Source organism: Microcaecilia unicolor, chromosome 2 (genome assembly GCF_901765095.1).
Source record: "Microcaecilia unicolor chromosome 2, aMicUni1.1, whole genome shotgun sequence".
Lineage (NCBI taxonomy): Eukaryota > Metazoa > Chordata > Amphibia > Gymnophiona > Siphonopidae > Microcaecilia > Microcaecilia unicolor.
This window is the reverse complement of record NC_044032.1, coordinates 594366058-594389401: the sequence shown is the minus strand read 5'-3', so window position 1 is coordinate 594389401 and position 23344 is coordinate 594366058. Positions and strand designations below refer to the sequence as shown.

General features: G+C 39.3%; 1 protein-coding gene across 1 annotated transcript in view; it reads right to left on the bottom strand.

Annotated features, from left to right (window-relative positions):
• LOC115462209 (probable ATP-dependent RNA helicase DDX60) overlaps positions 1-23344 on the bottom strand; it is a 368606-nt gene that overhangs the window by 276088 nt on the left and 69174 nt on the right. Inside the window, exon 6 of the mRNA XM_030192223.1 lies at positions 1394-1510. Within this exon, the coding sequence (XP_030048083.1) occupies positions 1394-1510 (117 nt within the window). The remainder of the gene's footprint in view (positions 1-1393; positions 1511-23344) is intronic.

Sequence of the window (23344 nt, the reverse complement as noted above, 5' to 3'; positions counted from 1 at the left end):
TGGAGAACAAGATCAGTGCTGGGCAGACTTCTACAGTATGTGCCCTGATCATAGCTGGACAGATAGGTTAGTGCTGGGCAGACTTCTACCTTCTGTGCTCTGATCGTGGCTGGACAATGTAAGGAATATGAGGGGGGTAGGAGGGAAGACAGGGCTAGAGAAAGGAGCAGATCCTATTTCCCAGAGAAATGAAATTAACCACAACTCCCACCAGTCCCCAAGAGGAGCGCAACCTAGAATGCGGGACTACGTTTCCCAGCAGCCCCGGTGGGAGGCATACCATCACAGCAGGGACTTCCATTCCCATCAGCCCCCAGAGGAGGTTGAGAGGACAAGGGCAGGAAATTGAAAAACCCTGGCACAGAGAATTTGGCTAGGGGAGGAGGTCCTGAATCTACCCAATCAAGGAATGGAGGGGTAGCTGGGAGAGGGGTGTGGGGAGGAACCCATGGACTGGCAAGGGCAGAAAAGGGAGAGGAAAGAGAACAGGAGGAGCCGATGGATATCTCAGCTCTAGCTAAACTAAAAGGTGAGATAAAGCAGCAGTTGGGAGCTTGGTATGAAAGCTGGGTGAAAAAAGGAAGAAGGTGGTTTTCTTCAAAGGGAAGCTGAGAAGCTGTTTTTCCTGGAGGGTTCAATGGGGAGAGGTGGCTGGAAGATAGTGCTGGCCCAGTGGGTGGTGATTTTGAACCCAGTGGAAACTGCTTTACATGAACTGCTGGGATTTTGAACCCTTTGGAAACTGCTTTACATGATCTAAACTGATAAGGAGGGGGGCATTTTGGAGCCTGCTGAGAACCGCGGGGTTTGGGAAGTATTTTGTTTGGGAGAACTGCTTTAGAAGAACTGTGGGTGTTTTGAACCTTTTGTTTGTTTTGTTTTGGTTGGATTATTGTTGTTGCAGAGGGGCTGAGGTACATAAAGTGATATATATTGCCCGGACTCAGTTGTTGAGTCATTATTTTGGGTCGCGGTGTAGAGGATCCTAGGAGAGTGGAGCAGTGAATGAGCTTCCGCTGGATTTCCTTGAAAAATCCCTGGACATCCGTGGGGGAGGAGGCATTCCTAACCAATCCAGAGCGCAGAGCCTTTACAACAGATACCATCTGGCTTTGATGACAACTTCAGAAGTTGGAAAACACGGACAGTGGCAGGCAGACTTCTATAGTTTGTGCCCTGAAAATGGCAAGGACAAATCTTGTTGGGCCGACTGGATGGACCGTACAGGTCTTTATCTGCTGTCATCTACTATGTCACTATTCTGTGTTACATCTCATTTTAACATGCACAAAAAAACCTTTTTTTTTTTTTAACACAAGTTTGATTGCATAGGCGCCACTGAATGTGGTGCAGGTGAGTTTCATTACTGAGCAATATAAGATAATTACTTTACCTTTTTTCTCATATTCTTCAAACTTAAATGTTCAGACAGAGAACACAAAGCTGTATTGTAGGAGTTCTGTGCATATTCAGCCAATGCTTGACAAAAAGATTTCATCGATTTTTCATGCTAGAAAATAATAATAAGTATGGTAAATCTTGTGACTTGTTCATGAGCTGTTTAGTTTGAGACCAGTTATTTACTTTTTCTGGATGAGACGTATAGAACACATACTACAGCTTTGTTGTATTTTGCAAAAGGTTCTATGTTTGGCAGAATGTTTTATAAAATACTCTGCCAAACACAGAGCCTTTTGTAAAATACAATAAAGTTGTAGCAGGTGTTGTCCGAGGACAGCAGGATAGATATCCTCACAAACAAGTGAGCTTTGCAATGGAACAGCTCTCTAGCTTGTAAAAGCTTTTGAGAGACTGCCACACATGTGCACACCCTCCCACCTGCCACCTATCCAGTTGAGTCTCTAACTAACAGAATTAGACTCCAAGGGGAGACTGGAGGGTATGTGAGAATATGTATCCTGCTGTTCTCAGATAACACCTGCTATAGGTAAGTAACTTTTTTTTCCCAAGGACAAAAAGGATATAGTATTCACACACGTGGGACTCCCTAGGTACAGGCCGCCTTTAACAAAATTAGGGATAATAACTTTTGGCCTTTGGCCGTATAACCTGCAAGGTCCCAGAAGACAAACAACTGAATCATAAATCCTTCCTCCCTCTCTCTATCTACCCCTCTTTCTCTTTAAGGCAGCCTGGCACTGAGCTAACTGTGCAGGACATCATTTTTCAAGGACTTAGCCATCTCCATAATAAACTCAGTAAATGAGAGTTCCTATGAAGCAGATTCACACCTCTTGTGCGGTGGAGAGGGATATGATGGAAGACCCATAGATTCTTCCTCCAAGAAAATCCCTTGCTCTTCCTCAGATACCCAGGAGTGCTCTAAGTCTGACTCATGGAAGTGATCAGTCGGCATGTCTGAGTCTCTGCCTGCTTTGAATGACTGACCTCCTGGTCAGGCCTGGGCCTAGGGCACTGAAGCACTTGGAACTTCCAATATTCTAGGGAAGCTTGCTCTCCTGGTGGACTGGAGATTGACACTGGTGTGGTCAACATTGATTCCAAGCCATCTAGGCCTCTGTGTCAACACTTCCCCTGCAGGCAATGCATGGGTCTCAAGCTCCAGTTGGATTGCTTTAAGCATCAGTATTGCCATCAATGCAGCAGCCTCATACTGAAAAAAGAAGCACTTCAGTCATTCCTCAAACTGCTTTCTGAGCTTCATGGCTCCTATTGACAAAGGCAAGGGCATCACAGTCAGTATGGTGATATCTTCCTGAGCCATCTGGGATGTATCAAGAGCTAGATCTTAGCTCCATGGAGGCTATTGCACCCCCTCTGATATCACAAAAATGAGTGGTCCTTTTAACGGATACAGTATTAAATTGGCAACCAATATAATGCCTTCAAAACAGGGATAATGTGTTCATATCTAGAATGTCCAGAAATTAGTCTTGCAGTGGCATTCTGCACTATTTGCAGGGATTTCAAAACTCATTTGGGAACACCAATTAACAGACTGTTACAATAATCAAAATGGGGGAAGATCACACTTTGCACAACCATTCTAAAATCCTCATCTGTCAAAAAATGCTTCAAGTGTCTCACCACTCTTAACTTGAAAAAAAACTTTCCTCAAAATGCTGCATACATGATTATGCATGGATAAACCTGGATCAATAATGTCAGGATTCTCGTAGAACCACTGGGTTAGTGAGCCCTTGGACCACTGCCGAGGAGCGGCAGTGGCAGAAGAATCACCCAAACACAAGACAACTCAGAACAGACGTACCGGCAAACCCAGGACTGGAACTACCAGGTGGAAACTGCAGCCGAAGCAACGCAACTGAAGCAAGCAGGACAGGAAATCAGCCAAACTTCACCTGCACTTGACCGCCGTTCCTCAGGAATTGAGCCCCTGGGTACAGGTGGCCAGCAGGACTTACCGGACAGGGCAGGAAGTCAGAACTGCAGGGTTCAGCAGCCGGCCAGCAAACAGCAGATCACCCCAGAAACAACACCGGGGTCCCAGACAGCCGCAAGCAGAGAAATATTCCAGGAACCAGACAGGGTCAAAGGCAGGCAGCAAGCAGAAGAATAAACCAGGAGACACGCCGGGTCTTAGGCAGGCAGCCGACAGAAGAATAAACCAGGAGACACGCCGGGTTTTAGGCAGGCAGCAGACAGTAGAATAAACCAGGAACAAGCAGGGTCAAAGCTGCAACCTGAAATAGCACAGCAGCACTGCAACTAACTCTCACCAAAGGAAACTCCTCTGAGGACCTCTGATGCAAGGCAAACTAGAAAGCTTCCCAGGTGCTTAATAAAGGCAACATATAAGAGAGTCCACCAGGTATGGGTACTGCTTAGTTCCAAATAACTCCCAAAACAATCTGGAAGGCTGGAAGATCCGGACCGGACCAGAATATCTTCTGGAACATGGGGAAACAACAAGCAGTCAGTCCATAGCAGCCACCAGGTCTAACCACCGGGGGGTGAGGTGACTGAGAGCAAGGAACATGGGCACAACCGTGACAAATAATAACACCAACAGGCTTATCTTCTAAAGTAATCGCCGGCGATCTTCCAACATAAATCGGGAGATGGCCAGCGATCTCGCAAAAGCGGCAAAATCGGTATAATCGAAAGCTGCTTTTTGATACCATTGCCACTTTCCCGTCGCCATGCCAGCGAACGTTCAAGGGAGCGTGTCGGCGGTGAAGCGAAGGCGGGATATAGGCGGGCATGGGCATGGCTACCAGATGGCCAACTTTTACAAATTATGGAAAAAAAAGCGGCATTAATCAGTATTTCGCCGCTTTTACTTGGTCCTTTTATTTTCACGACCAAGCCTCAAAAAGGTGCCCAAACTGACCAGATGACCACCGGAAGGAATGGGGGATGACCTCCCCGTACTCCCCCAGTGGTCACCAACCCCTCCCACACTAAAACAATAAAAAAACCTTTTTTGCCAGCCTGTATGCCAGCCTCAAATGTCATACCCAGCTCCCTGACAGCAGTATGCAGGTCCCTGGAATAGTTTATGTTGGTTGCAGTGGACTTCAGGCAGGTGGACCCAGCCACATCCCCCCTACCTGTTACACTTGTGGTGCTAAGTGTTGAGCCCTCCTAACCTCCACAAACCCCACTCTACCCACATCTAGGTGCCCCCCTTCACCCATAAGGACTATGGTAGTGGTGTAGAGTTGTGGGGACTGGGTTTTGGGGGGGATTTGGGGGCTCAGCACCCAAGGTAAGGGAGCTATGCACCTGGGATGTATTTGTATATTTTTTTAAAATTGTTAGAAGTGCCCCCTAGGGTGCCTGGTTGGTGTCCTGGCATGTCAGGGGGACCAGTGCACTACAAATGCTGGCTCCTCCCATGACCAAATGTCTTGGATGTCGCCGGGTTGGAGATTGCCGGCATTTTTTTCCATTATCGCTGAAAAACAAAACCGGCCATCTCAAACCCGGCGAACTCTGGCATTTGGCCAGGCGAAACCGTATTATCGAAAAAAAAAATGGCCGGCCATCTTTTTCGATAATACGGTTCCGGCCAGCTGTAGCACCGCTTGCCAAAATAGATCGCCGTCAATCTATTTCGCCGGCGACGTTTGATTATGCCCCTCCAAGTGATTTAATTTTCTGAACAAACAGTATATCAATACCATCAATTGTGCAGAATTTAGGAAAAGAAGAAATCGAATTAGTAGCTAATAATATAATCTGAGTTTTACTCATATTCATTTTAAGACAATTATTTGTCATCCATTGTTTAATCATACTCAGTGATATTTTAAAAGAGTCCAAGGTCTTAAACACAGATTCTTCCATTTTCACAAGGAACTGAATATCATCGGCATAACTTCGATAATCCAATGCTCCTATGAAGAACAGTGACAGGACTTACTCACTGGAAAAATGTAATCAAAAGAAAATACTTCAAAATTATTGCCAGACGAGAGCTGAGGCGAAACACCAGTGAAATGCGTTGTTAAAAGGCAACTGGCTAGATCTCATGTAAAAGTGCATAAGTACATAAGTATTGCCAAATTGGGACAGACCAAAGGTCCATCAAGCCCAGCATCCTGTTTCCAACAGTGGCCAATCCAGGTCACAAATACCTGGCAAGATCCCAAAAAAGTACTAAACAATTTATACTGCTAATTCCAGAAATAGTGGATTTTCCCCAAGTTCAATTTAATAAGGGTCTATGGACTTTTCCTTTAGGAAGCAGTCCAAACCTTTTTTAAACTCTGATAAACTAACCACCTTTACCACATTCTCCAGAAACGAATTCCAGAGTTTAATTACACGTTGAGTGAAGTAAAGTTTTCTACGATTCGTTTTAAATTTACTACTTTGTAGGTACATGGCATGCCCTCTAGTCCTAGTATTTTTGGAAAGCATAAACAGACACTTCACATCTACCCGTTCAACTCCACTCATTATTTTATAGACCTCTATCATATCTCCCCTCAGCTGCCTTTTTTCCAAGCTGAAGAGCCCTAGCCGCTTTATGCTTTCCTCACAGGAAAGTCATCCCATCCCCTTTATCATTTTTGTCGCCCTTCTCTGCACCTTTTCTAATTCCACAGTATCTTTTTTGAGATGCGACGACCAGAATTGAACACAATATTCAAGGTGCGGTTGCACCATGGAGCAATACAAATGCATTATAATGTCCTCATTTTTGTTTTCCATTCCTTTCCTAAGAATACCTACCATTCTATTTGCTTTCTTAGCCTTAGCAGCACACTGAGCAGAAGGTTTCAACGTATCATCAACGAAGACACCTAGATGACTTTCTTGGTCTGTGACTCCTAACGTGGAACCTTGCATGACGTAGCTATAATTCGGGTTCCTCTTTCCCAGATGCATCACTTTGCACTTGCTCACATTAAACGTCACCTGCCATTTAGATGCTCAGTCTCCCAGTCTTGTAAGCTCCTCTTGTAATTTTTCACAATCCTCCCGTGATTGAACCACTTTGAATAACTTTGTGTCATCAGCAAATTTAATTACCTCACTAGTTACTCCCATCTCTAGGTCATTTATAAATATGTTACAAAGCAGCGGTCCAAGCACAGACCCCTGGGGAACCCCATTAACTACCCTTCTCCATTGAGAATACTAACCATTTAACCCTACTCTCTGTTTTTTTTAACCAGTTTTTAATCCACAATAGAACACTACCTCCTATTCCATGACTCTCCAATTTCCTCTGGAGTCTTTAATGAGGTACTTTGTCAAACACCTTCTGAAAATCGAAATACACAATATCAACCGGCTCACCTTTATCCACGTTTGTTCACCCCTTCAAAGAAATGTCGTAGATTGGTGAGGCAAGATTTTCCTTCACTAAATCCATGTTGGCTTTGTCTCATTAATCCATGCTTTTGAAGATGCTCTGTAATTTTGTTCTTAGTAATAGTCTCTACCATTTTGCCCGGCACCAATATCAGACTCACCGGTCTATAATTTCCTGCATCTCAGTGTTACATTGGCCACCCTCCGATCTTCCGGTACACACTAGATTTTAAGGATAAATTACATATTATTTATTTTATTTATTTGCTGCATTTGTATCCCATATTTTCCCACCCATTTGCAGGCTCAATGTGGCGTACATTATGCCGCAATGGCAATTGCCATAGCGGAATGAAAAGATCAGATTGATTATACAATTAAGGTACTTAACAATAGCTCTGCAAGTTCATTTTTCAGTTCTATCAGTACTCGGGATGAATACCATCTGGTCCAGGAGATTTGCTATTCTTCAGTTTGTAGAACTGCCCTATTACATCCTCCAGGTTTAAAGAGAATTCATTCAGTTTCTCCGACTCATCAGCTTCGAATACCATTTTTGGGACAGGTATCTCAACCAAATCTTCCTCAGTGAAGACCGAAGCAAAGAATTCATTTAATCTCTTTATATACTTTCTACCATTTTGTTGACGTGTCTTCAATAAAAATTGTTTAAACTTGGTGTTTTTCTTGAATGGTCTTTGGAAATAACACCCTAAGACCAAAGCACATCAATGAAGGGAATACTGTAACTACAATGGAAGTCCTGGAGGAGTTGAATGCTACCTGGAGATGAAAAACACTGTGCTTCCCAGTCTACATCTGTGACAACCACAGAAAATCTAGAAGCAAATTCATTGAGAGAAAAGAAGGGAGACCAATGGGGTCTAAACAGAATAGCTATTGACTGACCTGGTGCCAAAGAATGCCCTATTCAGACGTGAAAACACAAATGTCATTGTAAAAGCAAAAAGAAAGCAGAAGGGCCATGAGTCATGCCACAAAATGTAAGTCAGGACAACCAAAGATGGGAGCCTATTAGGCCCAAAATAAAACTACCATATTAGAGACTTCCTGAAGTTGTGTAATAGTGGTGATCAATGCCAGTGCTATCGAGTTAGCTGCGCAAAACATCTAGACTGTAGAATCATACAAAATAGGTGGTTTGTATTGCCTGAGCCATATGGTCGACAGGCAAAACTGTACTAAATAGCTGGCATAGCATCTGGTCAGTCACCAAAAGCAGAGAAGGCAGTCTACTAAAGCAGCCATGCACCATAAAAAAATACATCAAAAGATGCTATATATGTAGCCCCAGCAACTGGAACTATAGATCTAGCTAACAAAACTGGAGAGATCCAGGCTACTGCTGTAGCAGGAGTTATAATGGCAGATGCGCTGTTGTATCCATACAGGCATCTGTGGTAGTTGATGCAATATATGATTCTATCTACTGCAGCTACCTCCATGTCACCAGCCACCACAGCCACCAGTTTTTATACCAGCCACTGCAGCTGCCTGTATAACAACAGTCACCGCGGTGCCTGTATGTCACCAGCCACTGCAGTCGACAGTTTTACTCTAGCTGCCACAGCACCTGTGTTACATCATATACCATGGCGTCACCTGACAGGGCTGACTATGTTGCACCAGATGGTTCCTGCTACAGAGAAGCAACCCAGAGAGGTGCTGCAACTGTACAAACAGGTGGCTGTCACCAATATGCAACTGAGATGGTTGCTGCAAATGTGCTACACTGGTGCAACATAGGATCTGCCATCCCGTGCAATACAGGTGGTTGCTGCTACCATGACAACTGGATAACATAATATACAAATTTTATATGCCACCATTACCCAAATAATTAGTTTAATGTGGTTTACAACAACAAGAAAACTAGTGCAGAACTATGAAATTACAAAAAAAAAACCCATTTTAGCATGATAAGCAGGTGGTTTCCACAATTGTACAACACAGGTGGTTGTTGCCACTGTGCAAAATAGCTACATGTATTAAACAATACAAGTGGGTGCAGTAAGTGTGCAATATAGGTGGGAGCAGTTAGCATGCAACACTGGTGGTTGTGCAACTAAGCAAACCAGGTAGTGAGTGCAAGTACACAGCTCAGCTTGTTGGTACAATCTGAACCCAGGTGGTCAACTGTGTAACACAGGGGCTGTGAAGCCCAGGAAGATATAGTAGAAACTATGCACTACATGTGGAAGTGCTCCACAAGGAGTCATGTGATGGCAGCAACCTGAGCGGATGTCCTGAGTTTGAGCTCCACTCCTAACCCTCTAAAAACAACCCAAAAAACAGCATATACCGTTCTCCCTTGGAAGAACTATGAAATTGGGAAACTGAGCCAGTTACAAATCACCACTGGCTACCAAACTTCTTTGGCTGTATTATTTCCATGACTAACAAATAGGGCTGCCATACTGAATCTGGTAATCCAGATCTAACTCAGGCTGAAGCAGATTGCATCTTTCTACTTTGATAGAACATAGCAAACAGCTAAATTGTACAACTTTGACCATACAGGAAGTGTAAGCAGAGTGAAAAAAACACAACTGCCTTTACTTTTAACAAGAGCCAACTGGGACAGCTCTATGCATAGCTGAACAATCTAGTTCAGAGATTTATTTATTTATTTATTTATAAAAGGACAGAAAATAAAGGACAAAAGAAATAATTTTTCCCTTGCTGAAACTGAGATGGCTTTCTTAGGAAAACTATAGATAATATCATAATATCAGAAAACATACAATCAATTTTTGTGTGAAACACAGGTGCAATCCTAGGCAAAGATAAACAGTCTAATCTCCAGCACAGACATATAGATAGGAGATCTTATGCTGCAAAAGATAAGATACATAAGACGTAACAACTAATATGAGAACATACATACAATTCCAGCATATTCAAAAATAGAGCTCACAAAATTAGAGTGGACTAATACAGTTCCAGTCACAGACCTCTTGAATACGAAGTGAGGAAAATTAAAGACCCCAGAATAGACCTTTATTCTAACTACAGCAGTTCACCAGAGTTTACCATAAATAAAGAGACAAGCTACTGAACCTGCCAAAAGCCACTGCCTGAAACTGCCTTTTCAATGAGAAAGGCGCATCCTACAAGCGCGTAGTCCATCGAGACCACCAAGAACACTTATCTTCACAACGGTCTTTTTAAAGACCCTCTTTGTTTTGAGAATTGTCTTCATCAATAGCACCCAAGGTATTTGACAACAAGCCTCCTGATGCAGGCCTAACGGCCGAAACACAACGTTGTGTCGAGTCCTTATACCTTAATCAAATTCTTTAATTATTATACATCTTCTCAGCCTTTGGAATCCTTGGTCATCCTCCCACTTTTTTTCATTGAGCTCGTTTCTTTTCCACTTTCTAAAGGAATGTTTCATGGAATCAGCTGCTTTTACATTTCCCAATTAAAATAAGGTATTTTTTTAGTCTTAGTATTTTTATTAATTTTCATTACAAGAATAAAACAAGAATTAACAGTCATGAAACAAGAGACATTGAGCAATTTTGATTAAGAATCCAAGAAGGAAGGAAGGAAGGAAAGAAAGAAAGAAAGAAAGAAAGAAAGAAAGAAAGAAAGAAAGAAAGAAAGAAAGAAAGAAAGAAAGAAAGAAAGAAAGAAAGAGAGGATATATAACAAAATATGATTTAGGCATAAGCCATAAGTTACACGAAATACGGCAAATAGATAAATGTAACATTTTACACTAGACATTTTAAAAATATTATATGAGTGGAAACCATTTTTTCCTACCATTCTTGGTAGGAAACTTGATATAAGGTCTTCCAATGCGAAAAAATTTCTTTCAGAGCTAAGGTCAACATGGTATTAACAAGAATATATTCATTAGATTTTAGAATGCTTTAAAACATTGGTCTTTAAGTATCACATATTTATAAGTTATTGAACCAGGAAGATGGAATATATCTGCCATTAATAACCATATATCTTTCCAATATTTTTGAATACATACACAATCAAATATAAGATGTTTAATATTACCTTGTTGAGATTGGCAGGACCAACATAAATTAGAATTAGAGGAATCAATTGTATGCAATTTAAGAGGTGTCCACATGGATCTATGCATAAAGAAGTACAGGGATTGTAATGTTGATGAAGATCTCTTTAACAAGGCATACCACAAAGATCAACCAAAGTGAACACACACAATTCCTCCACATATATTCAAAACTGTCTTATAATATCTGCATGTTATGCTATTATCTTGAGTTATAATAATTATATTGCTTGTTACACTATTATCTTGCTTTCTCATTATCATATTGCCCAAGATTCCTCTATAATACTAAATATCTATTTTCTAATGTCTTCTATTTTTCATGATGTATTGTAAGCCACATTGAGCCTGCAAAAAGGTGGGAAAATGTGGGATACAAATGCAATAAATAAATAAATAAATTTGGAACATTTAAATAAGGAACTCCATAACTGCTCCCATAACTTATCTGAAATAGACTGTTGAATATCTTCCTCCCAACATTTATGTAAACCTATACATTTAATAGGAGATTTATTTAAAATATATTTATATATGTGGGAAGCCGCATAACCTGTATGTTGGAGTCGCATATTTATATCAATAAGCTCTGGGGTTTGAGACATTTGTTGAATTTGTAGATTACTTTTTTTCAACATAGAGCTAACCTGCAGCCATTGATAAAATTGAGAATCTAATAATGAAAATTCAGTTTTCATATCTGAGAAAGATTTCCAGGTTTGGTTTTTTAAGTCAATAAAATCTTTAATGGCCCATATTCCTATACGCTGCCATTGAGACCAAGAAACTTGTTTTTTATCAATTTTAAATTTGGTGTTGTTCCATATAGGCACGAATGTTGTGGTGAACCAAGGAGTACCTAATGATTTATCAAAAGATGACAATAATTTATGAGTAACATCGATGATAGGATTGGAGATAATATTTTTAGGAAGGTGCATGCCAATTAGATGAGAATGTATTAATGGGTCTATAATGGATTGTTCCAATATTAGTCATCTAGGCAAAGAAGCATCATTCAGAGGAGTAATCCACTCCATACACTGACGTATAATAAAAGCTTTATGATATAGGAGGAGGTCAGGGAATCTAACGCCACCTTGTAATTTAGGCAGTTTTAATTTGCCTTAGGAGATTCTGGGTACCTTAAGATTCCATAAAATGTTAGAGAGCAATTTTTCCAACCTTCTATAGAAATAACAGGGAAAAAGAAGAGGGATCATACTCAAAGTACATATGATCTTGGGTACTATCATTATTTTGATAGTATCCAACTTTCCCCACCATGTTAAAATTAGTGGGGACCATGATCTTAAAGAGGTCTTGATTTTTGTAAAACTTTTGTCAGAGTTAATTTTGATAGTAGTTAAGAGATCTCTATCAAAGAATACACCAAGATATTTAATAGAGGAGACTACCCATTTGAGAGGAAAACCTTGAATGGTGAAGGGAACACAAACATCATTCAAAGGCATCAGCTCTGTATTGTCCCAATTAATTCTATAACCTGAAAGTTTTGAAAAGTGAGAAATTAAGTAAATGAGGGCTTTCATAGATGATTGTGGATTAGTGAGGTATAACAATATATCATCTGCATATGCTGAAAGTTTGAACTCCTCTTTACCCAAGGAAACTCCAGTTATATCTTTGGATGTACGAATAGCCACTAAAAACGGTTCAAGAGCCAGATTGGATAATAATGGAGAGATAGGGCAACTTTGTCTGGTGCCTCTGTGCAATACAAATGAATTAGATAGTTCTCCATTAGCTGCAATTCGTGCAGGTGATAAATATAATAAGTGCAGCATATGAAGAAAGAGTTCAGGAAAACCAAACTGCCCAAGAACACTAAACAGGTATTTCCACTCTACCCGGTCAAAGGCTTTTTCAGCATCTAAAGAAACAGATAATATAGGGTAATCCTTTGACCGGGCAAAGTGAATGAGATGACACAATAGTCTAGTGTTATCAGCACCATACCTAGATTTAATGAAACCAGCCTGATCTCTGTGTATGAGTGAATGAATAATGTTCTCTATTCTACAACACAGGAGTTTTGCATAAATTTTATAGTCTGTATTTAAAAGTGAGATTGGCCTATAGTTTTGTACAAGGGAACAGTCTCTATTAGGCTTTGGTAGTATTACAATGTTAGCATTCAGAAAATGACCTGAAGAGGATGATTCAAGTAAAGCTTGGTAACAGGCCATTAAATGGATTGATATAGAAGTTGAGAAGGACAATCTCATCAAGAGAGATAGGTTGATTAAGTTGGTTTATATGTTGCTCCGAGAGGTGAGGTAAATGCAACGATAAAAGAAAGTTTGAAATTTCTTGAGCTGTGGCTTCTGAAGAATACAGTGATGTGTAAAAAGATTCAAAAGCCTCAAGTATTTGAAAAGAGGAAGTCAAAGAGGATCCTGTAGATGTCGGAATAGTAGTTATACGTTGTTTTGCTCTCTTGCCTTTAAGATAAGATGCTAGCAATTTACCAGCTTTATTAGCTTCTGTATAATATACAGCCTTTTGCTTAAGAGTAATTACATTAGAGATGCTTGACAAAAGAGTTATATTGCATTTTAAGAGACCTGAGTTTTTGAAGAGTAGGTTTAGACGAGGATGTATATAAAGTTATTTCAAGTTGACAAATTTCCTTTTCAAGATTGGAAATTTTAGCGTTGTTAGCCTTATGAAGATGAGATGCATAACTAATTATTTCACCTCTTAGCCAGGTTTTAAATGTTTCCCAAACTGTTATAACAAAAGTACAGAGTCTTTGTTATTGTCAAAAAATTCAGTAGACTTTTGAGAGATATGTTGCAAAAATTGTGCATCCGATAGTAGAGTGTTAACTCTCCAAGGAGAAGATTTGATTTTATTAGGAGACGAGTTAAAGTTACATGATATTGCTGCATGGTCAGAGATCTAAATTTCATGTATCTTTGCAGTGGACAGCTTAGGAATCAGATGTTTGGTGGCCAAAAAATAATCTATTCTTGAGTAAGTACAATGAGGGGCAGAAAAGAAGGAATAGTCTCTAGATGTTGGATGAAGTAATCTCCATAAATCAGACCAACCGTTAGATTGCATAAGATTGTTAAGTGTATTTCGGACTTTAAGTTTAGCAGGTCTGCAGTTTGAAGATCTATCCAGATAAGGATCTATTGAGAAATTGAAATCACCTCCAATTATAGTATGACAAGTGAGAGCATTCAGACAAGATGTGTTAATTTTATGAAAAAAATTAGGATCATCAATGTTTGGAGCATAGACATTAATTAATATTATGGGATTATCCTCGAGGAAGCCTTCTAGTCGAGACCATCTGCCTTCATTATCATTGACATGAGAGATTAACTGAAAGGGCAGACATTTTCTAATAAGAGTAATAACACCATTTTTGCAAACTTTTACAGGGCTAACAAAGCATTGATCAAACCATTTACCCAAAGGTTTAAAGCCTTCTTGTGCATCCAGATGAGTTTCTTGTAGAAAACAAATATCCACATTTTTTTCCTCAAATACAATACAAGTTTCTTCCTTTTAATGGGATTGGAGATTCATCACAGCTATTTTTGAAATATGTGACCAGCCATATCATGCCAAATCTAATTGTCACCCACCCTGCATGTGAACTTCCCACAGTTCAGTTATCCTTCTAGTTCGTAGTCGTGTGAACCGAGGTTCACTGTGTTTAGTTCACAAGGGACAAAGTGAGCATAAACAAAACATCGTCCTGGAAATAGGTGTTACCGGATGAATACATTAAAGTGATAGGTAATTATTATAAAGAGAATCAATTTGATTCACACAAATACTGAGCCCAAATTCAGATAGTCTATAATAACTTATTTATTAGAGTGCATCTTTATAAGTATATTGCACTGAAATTGTCAAATAACTAATTAAAATTGGTTAAAACCTTAAATATAATAATTGCAATAAATATTTAAAACCCCTACTGGATCCAGTTCTTACACTCTAACATGTATTTTCTTTTAATAGGAATCAATAATATCACTGAACAGGTATCTCCTATACCTTTTAACAAAATTTGCTTCAATTTCTTTCATAAACCTTTACTTAACAAATTCAATTTCTTTTTCTCCTACAGGAATTCCTTTTTCTGGTAAGTATCCAGTTATGGTATTCCAGACTTATTTTATCATCAAGGAATAATTAAATCTACTTGAACTATATTTCTCAGGTTCTTAGTTCTTTGTGATAAGTATGAATGAAGGTAAGTATGACTGTATAGTGTAAATGCAAATTGTCTCTCTTTCAATTTCAGAGTTCCATTTAGTTGTCTTCTCTTTAGTACTTAGCTGGATTTCCTGCTTCTCCTGACCCTGGTGTTCTGGATGACTTTCGGTTGATCGTCTTCCTAAACTTATTCCTTAAAGAAAATAACAGGAAAGAAACTTATCTCCCTGCAGCGTGTGCAACTCTAAGGGAGCCTGCCAGATACAGGAAGCTGAACTGTATTCTAGTATAAGTAAAATAAAATACATTTCCCTCAGTTCTGATTTCCTGCCTAGTTCTATTCACTGTTTTTTTTTTATTCCTAACTAACTAGGAAAAAGCAATTCCTCTTTTTCTTGAGATTGCTGAATTCTTTAGATTCACAGTAAAACAAGTCACTCACTCACACTGGCACACTAAATTCTCACAGTTCTAAGAGGTTCAGTCTAAATACATTTTTACTTTATTTTGTTTGAAGCTCAGATAATTTAATTATCTAAGTAATGCAGACTTTAAATATCAAATTATTTGCTTCCAATAAATTCTAATGAAAATATCTTAACCCAGCAGATATTCTACAGGGATAGTATCATTTCAAAAACCTTTTACCATTACCTTCACCTACTAAAGGTTTAGAAGTTTAATACTTTCCAGCGCCTTTTTATAATAAAATTTTTCTTAGATAAAGATTAAATTGGTTTTTTCCCTAAACCCTATCAGAAGGATCAAATTACTGGGGAACTCAGCTTTCTACTCTCAGAAAGTAACTCAGAACCACCCCTAACATATAGTACAAACCTCTTATATCTCAAACCTTCCAACTAAATTATTCTCAATCACTCTTTTATTGTCTCATTCAATTTTATCAAATATCCCCTCCTCCTTTCAGACTTCACACACACACACAGATGATTGAACAGGTCCTCCCTCATCTGGATCTTCCGTTGCTCTCCCCCAACTGTCACTAAGCAGATTTCTAACAAGAGCTATGCAACCAATCAGCAAGCTCTATTTCAGGTCAGATTTCCATACAGAAATTGCATCAAGTATTTTAGGATAAAAACAATATATAAACCCTTCGTTTTGGACTCAAACTTCACAAAATAGGTCATAGCCATGCCCTAATGTTTATTCTCTAAAAATTCCCACGAAAATTGAACTTTAAATACCCAAACTAGAACCCTTCAAAAACAGACTAATTTGCACGTCAACTAAGCTTCAGTAACCTTATAGCAAGCAAGTACAAGAATCTAGCACCTAACTTCCACCCTTAAAACCCATGCAAATTATTTTAAAATGTAATTTCAAAACTTTTAAGCTTGCAAGTGTCAGTGCAGGTCTCCATTAACACTACTGCGCATGCGTCCGAATTCGCGATGTTTTACAGTTACTATGGCAACTAAAGACGCCTCCAGAGCTCCCCCTTTATTTCCCAGGCTCCCTCAGGTAAATTTAATTATAAATTCGCCACAGGCACGCTTTTCATGCATGCGCAATTACATAAAGCCTCCGATTTCATCCACCATCTTTATTTTCATATCTGACCCTTTTAAGGGTTATAACAAGTTTCCCCACTATATTTTTGTTAAATCATTGGTGGCTGAGTGTTTCCCATTGCTCCGATTTACAAACGGGGCCAGTTGTAAACAACAAAGCATTACCCCTATGCGATTGACGTCATCGATGACATCATCGCGCATCCGCACGTTGCAGACCCGATTTCTCATGGTTTCCTACTTCCCCAGGGAACCCACTCTTTTCAACAGTTCTGAATCACCTCTCCTTTATCCTGGATCGTTCCTGAACACCGTGAATCACGGCGGAAATGCGATCCCAACTCGGACACACCACCTGGACACAAAAACAACCCAGAGCCTCCCCACAGCTCCCAAATGCCAGGTACTAAATAAATAAAAAAAAATTCATCCACTGGTTACAATATGCATGAGAAGGGAATTGGAGATAATTAGCAAATTTAAAATCCTCAAAAAAGGAGAAAAAAAGGTGAAAAATATAATAAGATGAAAAATTTTGATAAGTAAAAACGCTTGAGAAAAAAAAACACATTCCAAAAAGGAGAAGAAAGAAAGGAAACAAGATAATCCATTATGGTGCACATGAGTCCAGTATAGAGACCAGGTGAGAGCTGAAGCCAGCACGTAGTATTATGATAATAAAAGAATCGCATAGCAGCAATGCGAATTCATCTTCTCAAAAGAAAAAAAGTGAAAGAGAGAAAAATTGTAAAACTTTACAAATATATTCAACGTCAAAATATCAGTTTGCAGCAGAAGAGTCGTTTTCAAGAAATCTTTGCAAGTCAGTGGGGTCAATATAATGCTTAGTAGTATTTTGGAAAGTTACACGCATGGTTGCAGGATAGAGAAGACCACACTGAGCTTCTATGGCTTTCAGCTTGGGGCGCATTGATAGAAACATTTTTCTCTTTTTAGCAGTGGTTTTGAAGAAGTCCGGTACCAAAAGGAGTTTTGCCCCCATCATAAAGCACAGGAGGTTTAGATCGAATAATATTTAAAATTAACATCAGCTGATCATGACGCAGAAATGTAACAATTATAGGGCGTGGGTAGTTTTTCCCTGGAATAGACCGCAACGCAATATGGTGAGCACGTTCTATATCAATAATGGAGTCAGTTGGAAGCGCAGTGATTTTTATCAAGAACGCCTTTAAAAATTGAATCATGTCCTTACCCTCAGATTGTTCAGGAAGCCCTAGTATTCGAATATTGTTTCTTCTTATACGATTAGAGAGATCCTCTATTTCCTGCTGCAGGAGATCAATTTTATTTAACTTACGATTCGTCTCCAGATGAAGTGTGTCATGAGCTGACATACAGTCTTCGAGGAATTCAATTCGCACATTAAACTGAGTAAGTTGAGCAGAAATTGTAACTAATTCTGACTTGATGTCAGAGGTAGTAGTGAGAGTTTGCTGCATAAGAATATGTAGGGTCTTAATATCATCAACGAGAGATTCTGCTTTATCATGTGGTAATGGCGCCTGAAGGTCCTTCTCAGAAGTGGAGACATCAGACTTATTTCGTTTGGAAGCTGGATGAAGAGGGTATGAGCCATCGTTCCTGTTAGTTTTTAATGCCATCGTACTGAGGCATAAAAATCGCGAAGGTTATAATGAGAAAAAAAAGGAGATACAGGCTGCTATATATCGCTTAATAGTAAAGCTGGCGAGAAAGCCCTACATGTCCATGCTGGATAAGGTCACGTGACCCCCCCCCCCCAAATAAGGTATTAAATAGAAATGGATTTTTATGTCTACCTTTTCTTATCAAGTCAAAAAGATGGAGAATGATATTCCTATTGATATCAGAACAACTACTCACTATTTACTATTTAGGAAACACCTATTTCTTTATTTTCTACAATCCCACAGGTAGTTATCCAATGGCTGACAACTGAATTGAATAGATTGTTGGTATTAGGATCTTTACCATCAGATATGGACTGAATTGTACTTACTCTTATATCTAAGGGTTCTAAAATTAAATTTATCATTGCCCTCTAGTAACAGACCAGTGGCAAGTACACCCTTATTTACAGAATTAGTTGAAATTTATGTAAGCCAACTTTTTATGGAGTACATGATAGTTTCTCTTGCCTACACTTCTCTTAGTTTGGTTTTAGGCCATCTCATAGCACTGAGACTTTGTTGCTTGTGCTGACCTCATTTGTGAAGGAAGTATTGAGTGCTGGAGGGCAGGTCATCCTACTCCAGTTTGATATTTCAGCAGCATTTGATGCCATTGACCATGATCTTATACTATGTAGGTTGAGTAATACTGGCATCTCAGGCTCAGTATTCAATTGGTTTCGGGAGTTCCTGGGGAACTACAGCTATTGTGTACGACAGAATAAAATTCTTTCTAAATATTGGTCTCCAGGCTACGGTGTTCCCCGGACTCGCTTTTGTCTCCAGTATTGTTTAATTTTTTCATGTCTTCCTTAAGAAGCATTTGTTTGAATACTGGCAAACTATTATCTTATGCGAATAATATTTTACTTCCTTTACCAGTACCTTGCAACATTACTGATTTGCCTGATATTGTCCCATCTGGGATTACTATGATTCAGAATTGGGCTTGTTCCAACAAATTAAAACTGAACCCAGATAAGACAAAAAGCTTATGGTTTAAAAGACCTAACATAATGGTACCTTCCTCTTTAAGATTAGCAGATGACAAGGTATTTAATGTGGAAACTGAATCATGTGTGTTAGGGGTTAATCATTTCTGGAGAAAAACGTTATTCAAAATGAGACAGTTACGATTAATTCGGTTATTCACTCAAGAAGCTTTCTCACTTTTTGTCCAGATGATGATATTACCTCATCTGGACTACAGTAACACTTTATTTAGGGTTAAGATCCAAATATCTTTAAAAACTTCAATACAGAACACTGCTCTAAGATTAATTTTTAGAGCTAATAAGAATACTAGTGTTACAGAATATAGATTAAAATTGCATTGGCTTTCACTGGTCGAACATATACTGTTTAAGGCATTTTGATTGTTGTTTCAGGTTATTCATGGCCTTACATCTTGTTTATTAATTAGTATGGTTTCTAGGACATTATTTGGTCATTCTCAACAATTACGGGACTAAATGATTATTTACCCGCCTTTTTTAACAGCTTGCACTATATGAGGATAATCAATACTATTTTCTCAGTTATTGTCATCCCTAAATGGAAATCTCTCCCATTAATGATTAGAGTTCAACAGAATTATTTTAAGTTTCATATGAGGCTGAAAATATTTCTATTTGCTCAGGTTTCTTTTTTTTTAAAATTGATACTGTCGATTGTTATATCTCATTAGCTAGTTTTTATTATACTTTATTTTCTTCTTTGTTAATATATACTGTGTTGAACCCTAGTATTAAGAAAACAGAGGTCAAAAATTTTGCACTGTCATTGGTTATCCCAAAACTTTGTTTACTAAGCCACGGGCAATGCCAACACAGCCCATTCAATAAACCCACCTGTTTATTAAGCCACACTAGTGAATGGGCTGTATTGGCATCAGCACATGGCAGTCACTAGTGTGGCTTAATAAACAGGTGGGTTAGATTGTTAACTGCATTGAACTGACTCAAGTATATGTGGGATATAATCATTATATTGGTTTTTGTACTGGTATTGGTATGTTCATCATGTTGTGGAAGCTCAAGCGAGTACGCAACCTCTTCCCGAGACCACTCTTTAGAAATATGGTACAATCATTGGTGCTTTGTCACACGGACTACTGCAATGGTACATTAGCAGGGTGTAAGGGCTTTGACTTGAGAAAACTACAGACTGTCCAAAATAAGGCAGCGAGACTTGTCTTCAATAAAGCCCGGTTCGATAGAGCAACGCCTCTTCTTGCTAAACTTCACTGGCTTCCGATGAAGGAGCACATTGAATTCAAGGTTTGCACCATGGTTCACAAAATCGTTAACGGGGATGTCCCCAGTTACATGCTGAATATGATTGACTTGCCAGCCAGAAATGCTGCTCCGTCCTCAAGATTATATCTCACTTTGCACTATCCCAACTGGAAAGACTGTAAGCACGGATCTATTCAGGCATCAAGCTTTCCCTTCATCAGTGCACAACTATGGAATGCACTTCCTAGAGACATCACCAGTCAGAGAGACTACCTTACCTTTCGCAAGGCACTAAAAACGCATCTGTTTACCAAAGCATTTTCTCCGGGAACAATATAGGACTATCGCCTCTGCCAGCTGGCTTACGTGGATCCTGTTTAGTCCTATTCTTTTGTAATGTTATATGTAAAGTATCTTTTCTGTCTTGCCCTTCTACTCTAATATTCTCATTTGTATCTGATATCACCCGGAGTTCTCTCTCTCTCTGGTTTATGTAAGCCATATTGAGCCTGCATGTCTGTGGGGATAATGTGGGGTATAAATACATTAATAAATAAATAAATATAAAGGGAAATTCTCATGTAATTTTTTGGCCTATTTGTCCACACTAAAACCACACCCTCTTTATATCTGCACATCTCAGAGCATCTACACATGTAAATAGTAACATTCTAAAATGTCCATTTACACATTTATAGAATCTGCACATGTAAATGCCACTATTTACATGTATAGATGCCTTTTATGGCACCTAAAATGACCTCTTTTCTATCACAGTATGGGCCATTTTACTAAGGCTTTTACTATGACGCAGTAGCGCTATCATATGGATAGTGTACGCAGAATCAGCACTACTGTGCCCTGAAGCACCCCGTGGTATTTCTGAGATCAGCATGCACCAATTCCCACACCAGAAAATAGAAAATTATGTTCTGGTATGGGGGCAGAGAGTGGGTGTTCCCTGTGGTAATTAGCTAGCACATGGTCATTGGCGCCTGCTACCCAATTACCACATGATTAGCACGTGAGCCCTTACTACCTATAGGAGTATCATCACCTCCTTTTTCCTACTGGTCAGTCCTCTTCCTATGCATCCAAGCATTTTTCTAACTTTTGCCATTGCCTTTTCTACCTTGGCCTCCTTAAGATCATCACATGCAAAATCTCACGCCTCTTTCGTGCAAAAAAGTTCTTCACCCCTTAAACTGTACCATTCCCTCAGGGTTTTGCAACCCAAATGCATGGCCCTGCATGTTTAAACATTAAATCTTAGCTGCCAAATTCTAGACTATTCCTATAACTTCACCAAGTCCTTCCTCATTTTATCCACACCATCAGGGGTGTCTACCCTACGCATATTTTGGTATCAACTGCATAGAGGCAAACCTTACCAGCCCTTTAGCAATATTGCTTACAAAAATGTTAAAAAGGGCACCTCCAACATAACAGCCCTTACAAAAAAGCCATGACAAAACAGCCTTGTAACAAAATAGCCCTTGACAAATTAGCCCCTAACAAAATAGCCCTTTGATAAAATGGCCCCTCCACAAAATAACCCTTGACAAAATAGCCCCCCTAGAAAAAAAATAACACATCACAAAAAAGATGATAAACTACAAGTGAAATCTTCACTGATAAAGGCTCCTATCAGCACTGAATTGTATAAAGCATATATAAATAAACAAACTACTACTATTTAGCATTTCTATAGCGCTACAAGGCATATGCAGCGCTGCACAAACATAGAAGAAAGACAGACTGTTGTGCTGTTTAAGGAAACTAATTAAAAGAAAACACAATATTGCCATCATTTTCATAGTCTTACTAACCTTATCCTGTTTGGCAAGGTAAGATTATTAGGAAGAAATTCAGTGCCATATGCTGACCAGCCTGATCGGGCCCATTTGTTGGGGGGCTAATTTGTCAAGGGCTATATTGTGGGCAGGCCATTTTGACAGTGGCGGGTATGTCAGGGGCTATTATGTCGGGAGCTTTTTTCTTTGGAGCATTTTTGTTGAGGCTATTAAAAAGAATCGTCACAAGACCCAAACCTTGCGGCACAGCACTGGTAACATCCTTTTCCTCAAAATGAGCCATATTTACCACTACTGTCGCCTTCCATCCATCGGTCAATTGCTTTAGGGCCCATACCAAGGGAATTCAATTTGTTTATTAGTCATCTATGTGAAACTGTGTCAAAGTTTCTGATAAAATCTAAATACACCACATCTAGCACTCTCCCTCAATCCAACTCTCTGGTCACCCAGCCAAAGACATTTATCTGATTTGTTTGACAAGACCTGCTTCTTGTGAAACCATGTTGCCTTAGATCCTGTAATCCACTGGATTCCAAAAACTATACTATTCTGTGTTTTAAATGCGTTTCTATTAATTTACTTACCACAGAAATCAGACTTAATGGCCCGTAGTTCCCAACCTTTTCCTTACTTACACTTTTGTGGAGAGGGACCACATCTGCTCTTCTCTAGTCCTCTGGGACCAGTCCTGACTCTAGAGAACCATTGAAAAGGTCATCCAGTGGAACCATTAGAACTTCCCTAAGTTCCTTCAGTACCCTCGGATGTATGCCATCCATCCCCATTGCTTAATTCACCTATAATTTAACTAGCTCTTCATGAACACAGTTCTCTGAAAATCGCTCAGGTACTACCTTGTGCTTGCCTTCTGTGGTCCTGCTCCTGGCCTTTCAACTGAACACAGAACAGAAATATTTGTTAAGCAATTCTGCCTTATCTTTATCAGCTTCTACATATTCCTCCCCTTAACCTTTGAATCTCACAATGCCACTTTTGCACTTCCTCCTATCACTAACATATCTAAAAAATGTATCTTGTTCCACCA